The sequence below is a fragment of the Oncorhynchus gorbuscha genome, unplaced genomic scaffold, assembly GCF_021184085.1.
Source record: "Oncorhynchus gorbuscha isolate QuinsamMale2020 ecotype Even-year unplaced genomic scaffold, OgorEven_v1.0 Un_scaffold_1948, whole genome shotgun sequence".
In the NCBI taxonomy this organism is placed as follows: Eukaryota; Metazoa; Chordata; class Actinopteri; order Salmoniformes; family Salmonidae; genus Oncorhynchus; species Oncorhynchus gorbuscha.
The window spans coordinates 57,501-67,500 of NW_025746591.1; the positions used below are offsets into that span (position 1 = coordinate 57,501).

The 10,000-nt window shown below is 42.6% G+C and overlaps 1 protein-coding gene across 1 annotated transcript in view; it reads right to left on the reverse strand.

The window, feature by feature from the left end:
* LOC124024606 (proline-rich extensin-like protein EPR1) overlaps positions 1–10,000 on the reverse strand; it is a gene marked incomplete at its 3' end in the record, with an annotated part of 44,191 nt that overhangs the window by 25,418 nt on the left and 8,773 nt on the right. The window contains exon 3 of the mRNA XM_046338500.1: positions 9,385–9,487. Within this exon, the coding sequence (XP_046194456.1) occupies positions 9,385–9,487 (103 nt within the window). The remainder of the gene's footprint in view (positions 1–9,384; positions 9,488–10,000) is intronic.

Sequence of the window (10,000 nt, forward strand, 5' to 3'; positions counted from 1 at the left end):
CCTCCTCTCCTATCCCTCCACTAACCCTCTATACTGTACCTCCTCCTCCTCTCCTATCCCTCCACTAACCCTCTATACTGTACCTCCTCCTCCTCTCCTATCCCTCTACTAACCATCTATACTGTACCTCCTCCTCCTCTCCTATCCCTCCACTAACCCTCTATACTGTACCTCCTCTCCTCCTCTCCTATCCCTCCACTAACCCTCTATACTACTAACCCTACCTCCTCTCCTCCTCTCCTATCCCTCCACTAACCCTCTATACTGTACCTCCTCTCCTCCTCTCCTATCCCTCCACTAACCCTCTATACTGTACCTCCTCTCCTCCTCTCCTATCCCTCCACTAACCCTCTATACTGTACCTCCCCTCCTCCTCCCTCTAACTCCTCTCTCCTCTCCTATCCCTCCACTAACCCTCTATACTGTACCTCCTCCTCCTCCTCTCCTATCCCTCCACTAACCATCTATACTGTACCTCCTCTCCTCTTCTCCTATCCCTCCACTAACCCTCTATACTGTACCTCCTCCTCCTCTCCTATCCCTCCACTAACCCTCTATACTGTACCTCCTCCTCCCTCCTCCTCTCTATCCCTCCACTAACCCTCTATACTGTATCCTCCTCCTCCTCTCCTCTCCTATCCCTCCACTAACCCTCTATACTGTACCTCCTCCTCCTCCTCCCTCCCCTCTATATCCCTCCACCCTCCAACCCTCTATACTGTACCTCCTCTCCTCTCTCCTCCCTCCACTAACCCTCTATACTGTATCCCTCCACTAACCCTCTATACTGTACCTCCTCCTCCTCTCCCTATCCCTCCACTAACCCTCTATACTGTACCTCCTCCCTCCTCTCCTATCCCTCCACTAACCCTCTATACTGTACCTCCTCCTCCTCCTCTCCTATCCCTCCACTAACCCTCTATACTGTACCTCCTCCTCCTCCTCTCCTATCCCTCCACTAACCCTCTATACTGTACCTCCTCCCTCCACTAACCCTCTCCTATCCCTCCACTAACCATCTATACTGTCCCTCCTCTCCTCCTCTCCTATCCCTCCACTAACCCTCTATACTGTACCTCCTCCTCTCCCTATCCCTCCACTAACCCTCTATACTGTACCTCCTCCTCCTCCTCTCCTATCCCTCCACTAACCCTCTATACTGTACCTCCTCCTCCTCCTCTCCTATCCCTCCACTAACCCTCTATACTGTACCTCCTCCCTCCTCTCCTATCCCTCCACTAACCCTCTATACTGTACCTCCTCCTCCTCTCCCTATCCCTCCACTAACCCTCTATACTGTACCTCCTCCTCCTCTCCTATCCCTCCACTAACCCTCTATACTGTACCTCCTCTCCTCCTCTCCTATCCCTCCACTAACCCTCTATACTGTACCTCCTCTCCTCCTCCTCTCCTATCCCTCCACTAACCCTCTATACTGTACCTCCTCTCCTCCTCTCCTATCCCTCCACTAACCCTCTATACTGTACCTCCTCTCCTCCTCCTCTCCTATCCCTCCACTAACCCCACTCTATAGTGTACCTCCCCTCCTCCTCCTCCTCCTCCACTAACCTATCCCTCCATCCCTAACCCTCTATACTGTACCTCCTCCTCCTCCCTCCACTAACCCTCTCCTCCCTCCTCTCCTCTCCTCCTCTCTCCTATCCCTCCACTAACCATCTATACACATCAATCACTCTGTCACGTTAATTTATGTGCCACTTCTTGTGTTAATGTAGTTTTTTTCTGGGGAGGAATATTAAAGTTGCACAGCTCTGCTCTTAGAGGAGGAATATCCCTGTCGCACAGCTCTTCTCTTAGAGGAGGAATATCCCTGTCGCACAGCTCTGCTCTTAGAGGAGGAATATCCCTGTCGCACAGCTCTGCTCTTAGAGGAGAATATCCCTGTTGCACAGCTCTTCTCTTAGAGGAGGAATATCCCTGTCGCACAGCTCTGCTCTCTAGAGGAGGAATATCCCTGTCGCACAGCTCTGCTCTTAGAGGAGGAATATCCCTGTCGCACAGCTCTGCTCTTAGAGGAGGAATATCCCTGTTGCACAGCTCTTCTCTTAGAGGAGGAATATCCCTGTCGCACAGCTCTGCTCTTAGAGGAGGAATATCCCTGTCGCACAGCTCTGCTCTTAGAGGAGGAATATCCCTGTCGCACAGCTCTTCTCTTAGAGGAGGAATATCCCTGTCGCACAGCTCTTCTCTTGGGCAAACACATCCTGTTTGTGGCTTACCCATTAGCCATTGCATTTAACTCTTTTTAGGACATGGAGATAGAGGACATGTAACATGTGATAGGTAGGACATGTACAGTATATAGGTATGACATGTAACTGTAGAATGGTTAGGACATGTCCCATGTATATAGGTAGGACATGTAACTGTTCTCTGTAGGTATGACATGTAACATGTAGATATCCCATGTAACATGCACAGCTCTTTTGTAACATGTAGAGGAGGAATATCCCATGTAGAATGATTAGGACATGCATGTATATAGGTATGACTCATGTAGAATGGTTAGGACATGTAACATGTATATAGGTACAGCTGTAGATAGGTAGGACATGTAACATGTAGATAGGTAGGAAACATCCATGTAGAATGCAGGACATGCTGTATATAGGTATGACTGTAACATGTAGGTAGGACATGGAATAGGTCCCATGTAACATGTATAGGTCATGTAACATGTATATAGGTAGGAATATGTATATAGGTAGAACCATGTAGATAGGTAGCACAGCATGTAGATAGGTAGGACATGTAACATGTAGATAGGTAGAACATGTAACATGTAGAATCCCTGTATATAGGTACAGCTCTGCTCTTAGAGGAGGAATATCCCTGTCATGTACAGCTGACATGTAACATGTAACATAGGTAGGAGGAATATCCATGTATGTAGATAGGTATGACATGTAACAGCTCATGTAACATGTAGATATATGACATGTAACATGACTCATGTAGAGGTAGGACATGTAACATGGAATATCCCATGTAACATGTACATAGGTAGGACATGTAACATGTAGATAGAGGTAACATGTAGATATATCCCATGTAGATAGGTAGGACATGTAACATGTAGATAGGTAGGACATGTAACATGTAGATAGGTAGGTAACATGGAATATCCCATGTAACATGTACAGGTATGACATGTAACATGTAGATAGGAGGACATGTAACATGTAGATAGGTAGGACATGTAACATGTAGATAGGTAGGACATGTAACATGTAGAGGAGGACATGTAACATGTATATAGGTCATGTAACATGTAGAGAGGTAGGAATATAACCCTGTAGACACATGTAACATGTAGATAGGTAGGTAACATGTAGATCCATGTAACATGTATATAGGTATGACATGTAACATGTAGATAGGTAGGACATGTAACATGTAGATAGGTAGACATGTAACATGTAGATAGGTAGGACATGTAACATGTAGATAGGTAGGAATGTCCCATGTAGATAGGTAGGACATGCTGTAGATAGGTAGAACATGTAGATAGGTAGGACATGTAACATGTAGATGGTAGCACATGTAACTGTTAGGTAGGACATGTAACATGTAGATAGGTAGGATGTAGATAGGTAGGACATGTAACATGTAGGTACATGGTAGGACATGTCTCATGTAGATAGGTAAACATGTAACATGTAGATAGGTAGGACATGTAACATGTAGATAGGTAGGACATGTATGATAGTATAGGTAGGACATGTAACATGTAGATAGGTAGGACATGTAACATGTAGATAGGTAGGTAGGACATGTAACATGTAGATAGGTAGGACATGTAACATGTAGAATGATTAGGACATGTAACATGTAACATGTATAGGTATGACATGTAACATGTAGATATGGTGTAACATGTACATGTAGGACATGTAACATATAGGTATGACATGTAACATGTATAGATAGGTAGGACATGTAACATGTATAGATAGGTAGAACATGTAACATGTAGATAGGTAGGACATGTAACATGTAGATAGGTAGAACATGTAACATGTAGATAGGTAGGACATGTAACATGTAGATAGGTAGAACATGTAACATGTAGATATGTAGTGTAGGACATGTAACATGTAGATAGGTAGGACATGTAACATGAGATGTAACATGTAACATGTAGATAGGTAGGACATGTAACATGTAGATAGGTAGGTATGAACATGTAACATGTATATAGATAGGTAGAACATGTAACATGTAGATAGGTAGGACATGTAACATGTAGATAGGTAGAACATGAACATGTAACATGTAGATAGGTAGGACATGACATGTAACATGTAGATAGGTATGACATGTAACATGTAACATGTACTATAGGTAGACATAACATGTAGATAGGTAGGTAACATGTAGATGTAACATGTAACATGTAGATAGGTAGGACATGTAACATGTAGATAGGTAGGACATGTAACATGTAGATAGGTAGGACATGTAACATGTAGATAGGTAGGACATGTAACATGTAGATAGGTAGGACATGTAACATGTAGATAGGTAGGACATGTAACATGTAGATGGTAGGACATGTAACATGTAGATAGGTAGACATGTAACATGTAGATAGGTAGGACATGTAACATGTAGATAGGTAGAACATGTAACATGTAGATAGGTAGGACATGTAACATGTAGATAGGTAGGACATGTAACATGTAGATAGGTAGAACATGTAACATGTAGATAGGTAGGACATGTAACATGTAGTGTAGGACATGTAACATGTAGATAGGTAGAACATGTGTCATATAGATAGGTAGAACATGTAACATGTAGATAGGTAGGACATGTAACATGTAGATAGGTAGGACATGTAACATGTAGATAGAGGACATGTAACATGTAGATAGGTAGAACATGTGTAACATGTAGATAGGTAGGACATGTATGTAGATAGGTAGAACATGTAACATGTAGGTAGGATAGGTAGGACATGTAACATGTAGATAGGTAGGACATGTAACATGTAGATAGGTAGAACATGTAACATGTAGATAGGTAGAACATGTAACATGTAGATAGGTAGGACATGTAACATGTAGATAGGTAGGACATGTAACATGTAGATAGGTAGGACATGTAACATAGATAGGTAGAACATGTAACATGTAGATAGGTAGGACATGTAACATGTAGATAGGTAGAACATGTAACATGTAGATAGGTAGGACATGTAACATGTAGATAGGTAGGACATGTAACATGTAGATAGGTAGACATGTAACATGTAGATAGGTAGAACATGTAACATGTAGATAGGTAGAACATGTAACATGTAGATAGGTAGGACATGTAACATGTAGATAGGTAACATGAGACATGTAACATGTAGATAGGTAGGAACATGTAATCATGTAACATGTAGATAGGTAGAACATGTAACATGTAGATAGGTATGTAACATGTAGATAGGTAGGACATGTAACATGTAGATAGGTAGGACATGTAACATGATAGGTAGGACATGTAACATGTAGATAGGTAGAACATGTAACATGTAGATAGGTAGGACATGTAACATGTAGATAGGTAGAACATGTAACATGTAGATAGGTAGGACATGTAACATGTAGATAGGTAGAACATGTAACATGTAGATAGATAGGAACATGTAACATGTAGATGTAACATGTAGATAGGTAGGACATGTAACATGATAGGTAGAACATAACATGAGATAGGTAGGACATGTAACATGTAGATAGGTAGGTAGATAGGTAGGGTACATGTAACATGTAGATGGTAGGACATGTAACATGTAGATAGGTAGGACATGTAACATATAGATAGGTAGAACATGTAACATGTATGGTAGGACCTGTTTAGAACATGTAACATTGTATAGGTAGAACATGTAACATGTTTAGGACATGTCTCATGTAGATAGGTAGGACTTGTTAATTGTTTAACATGTAGATAGGTAGGACTGTAACATGTAGATAGGTAGTGTAACATGTAGATAGGTAGGACATGCATATAGGTAGAACATGTAACATGTATCATGTAACATGTAGATAGGTAGAACATGTAACAAAGAGACATGTAACATGTTAGGTAGGACATAACATAGATGGTTAAATAATAGGTGAACATTAACATGTAACATGTAACATGTAGATAGGTAGAACATGGTTATGTAATAAGGACATGGTGTTAGAACATGTAACATGTAGATAGGTAGGACCTGGTTAACATAATAGGTAGTTAGGTCATGTACTAGAACATGTAACATGGTTAAATAAAGGCATGTTCTCAATAGGTAGAACATGTAGACATGTAGATGGTTACATGTAACATAGATAGGTAGAACATGTTAGATAGGTAGGACATGTAACATCAGATAGGTAGCCATGTAACATGTAGATTAAATGTAGATAGGTAGACAATAGGGTAGAACAACATGTAGATAGGTAGGACATAACATGGATTAGAATAAGATAGGACATGTAACATGTAGATAGGTAGGACATGTAACATGGATAGGTAGAACATGTAACATGTAGAACATGTAACATAGATAGGTAGAACATGTAACATGTAGATCTAGGACAACATAGATAGGTAGAACATGTAACATGTAGATTAGATAACATGTAGATAGGTAGGACATGTCATGTAGATAGGTAGGACATGTAACATGTAGATAGGTAGAACATGTAACATGATAGGTAGGACATGTAACATGTAGATAGGTAGGACATGTAACATGTAGATAGGTAGGACATGTAACATATAGATAGGTAGAACATGTAACATGTAGATAGGTAGGACATGTAACATGTATAGGTAGGACATGTAACATGTAGATAGGTAGAACATGTAACATGTAGATAGGTAGGAATGTAACATGTAGATAGGTAGGACATGTTCATATAGATAGGTAGAACATGTAACATGTAGATAGGTAAATGTAACATGTAGATAGGTCATGTAACATGTAGATAGGTAGGACATGTAACTGGTTAAAACATGTAGATAGGTAGTGTAACATGTAGATAGGTAGCACATGTAACATGGATTAACATGTGTCATAGATAGGTATGACATGTAACATGTAGATAGGTATGACATGTAACATGTAGATTAGGACATGTAACATGTAGATAGGTAGAACATGTAACATGTAGATAGGTAGGACATGTAACATGTAGATTAGCACTGTACCTGTAGATAGGTAACATGTAACATGTAGATGTAACATTACCTCCTCATGCCTTTTGCACCTGGTATATAGACTCCCCTTCTTCTTCTGTGTTATTGACTTGTTAAATGTTTACTCCATGTGTAACTCTGTTTGTCTGTTCACACTGCTAGCCTATCTTGGCTGGTTAAATAAATGAGAACCTGTTCTCAACTAGCCTACCTGGTTAAATAAAGGTGTTCTCAACTAGCCTACCTGGTTAAATAAAGGTGTTCTCAACTAGCCTACCTGGTTAAATAAAGGTGTTCTCAACTAGCCTACCTGGTTAAATAAAGGTGTTCTCAACTAGCCTACCTGGTTAAATAAAGGTGTTCTCAACTAGCCTACCTGGTTAAATAAAGGTGTTCTCAACTAGCCTACCTGGTTAAATAAAGGTGTTCTCAACTAGCCTACCTGGTTAAATAAAGGTGAAAAAAATAAAAAAAAAAAAGATAGCTAGGACATGTAACATGTAGATAGGTAGGACATGTCCATTGTGTGTGTGTGTGTGTGTGTGTGTGTGTGTGTGTGTGTGTGTGTGTGTGTGTGTGTGTGTGTGTGTGTGTGTGTGTGTGTGTGTGTGTGTGTGTGTGTGTGTGTGTGTGTGTGTGTGTGTGTGTGTGTGTGTGTGTGTGTGTGTGTGCCCAGGATCAGGCACGTAGCGGTGGGGAAAGGTCATAGCAGGTCATGAGAGGATGAGGTCAGAGTTTGGTCACTTCAGATGCGAAACTATTCTTGTCTGTCACCCAGGTGACCCACGCAGCAGTTCGGGGGCTGTGTGTTGGTGAGTGAGACGAATCAGTCGCTAGGGTCAGAGTTCTCTCTCTCTCTCTCTCTCTCTCTCTCTCTCTCTCTCTCTCTCTCTCTCTCTCTCTCTCTCTCTCTCTCTCTCTCTCTCTCTCTGCCTCTCTCTCTCTCTCTCTCTCTCTCTCTCTCTCTCTCTCTCTCTCTCTCTCTCTCTCTCTCTCTCTCTCTCGCTCTCTCTGCCAGTCACTAGAGAGGAGGACCAACGGGACCATCCTCACCCCTACAGAATACACTCCAACCCCCCCACAGAGTGAGACTACCTGTCACCTGCTACTTGACTTGAACCCTCCTGGAGATACTGGAGGGACTCTGTCTGGGCCTTGAACCCTCCTGGAGATTGTAGAGGGACTCTGTCTGGGCCTTGAACCCTCCTGGAGATTGTAGAGGGACTCTGTCTGGGCCTTGAACCCTCCTGGAGATTGTAGAGGGACTCTGTCTGGGCCTTGAAACTCTCCTGGAGATTGTAGAGGGACTCTGTCTGGGCCTTGAACCCTCCTGGAGATTGTAGAGGGACTCTGTCTGGGCCTTGAACCCTCCTGGAGATTGTCGAGGCTCTGTCTGGGCCTTGAACTCTCCTGGAGATTGTGGGACTCTGTCTGGGCCTTGAACCCTCCTGGAGATTGTAGAGGGACTTGTCTGGGCCTTGATTGGAGATTAAACTCTGTCTGGACCTTGAACCCTCCTGGAGATTGGAACTCTGTCCCGTTTGTGTGTGTGTGTCGGGCTGGTGGGAGGAGCTATAGGAGGAGCATTGTAATGGCTGGATTGGATTAAATGGAACGGATTGGAACATGTGTGTGTGTGTGTGTGTGTGTGTGTGTGTGTGTGTGTGTGTGTGTGTGTGTGTGTGTGTGCGTGTGTGCGTGCGTGTGTGTGTGTGTGTGTGTGTGTGTGTCGGTGTGGATTGGAACGTGTGGTTCCCATGTGTTTGACACCATTCCAGCCATTACAATAATCCTCCTATAGTTCCTCACACCAGCCTCCGCTGACACATGATTGTGATTGTGCGCAGACCCTGGATCAAGGATCCTACTGAGAGCCTTGGAATCCGTAGTACTAGTAGGTCTCCTGTAGGGAACTGTATAGGGATATGATAAATTGGCAGAGCATGGCATTTGCAATGCCAGGATTGTGGGTATGATTCCCGGGACCACCTGTATGTTCGCAGGACTGGAAAAGTGTCTTTGGATAAAAGCTTCTGCTAAATGACAAAACATAGAAGAACATGAGTAATTTACTGCAGAGTGAACACTGTCATTTCTCCTGGTAAACAAAGGCGGCCATTTTGACTCACATCTCTCCCATGTTAAAGCAGTGATGCACGTTTCCATGACAATCAACATGCTAACCTCCGGTGGAGTTTAGCCAGAGAGGGCCGAAGCAGATCTCCACACCCAGCCAGCTCTGGGGGCTTTCAGCCTGGCTACACGATTCAATTACCGCCCTCTGCATCTGACGGAGGAATTAAGTTACACAGAACGTAATGCACTTCAACTAGTAAAACTGCTAAAGGACTCTACTGTATCTTACATTTACATTACATTTAAGGCTACACGATTCAATTACCGCCCTCTGCTCTGACGGAGGAATTAAGTTACACAGAACGTAATGCACTTCAACGGACCGGAAAACACTGTGTCCAGAAAACACTAGTAAAACTGCTAAAGGACTCTACTGTATCTTAAAGGCTGCTCACATGGAGGATATGAAAATAACACCACAAACCATAACAGGACAAAACTAGGAAGGCCTATGACTAGTATGGTGTCTCAAAGAGGACATTTCCCCCCCACCCCCTAATATATATTTTTTCCCTAGTATGCAACCCTGCAACCATATTGATTTTGGGTCCCAGTGTCCGGAGGATGGCGCCGTGAAAATGAGGTCTGGACACAAGCTTTATGTCCTGCCACGACAAAACAGGAAACACGAGCCGAGTGTTCAAAAAGGTTTGATTGTAAATGC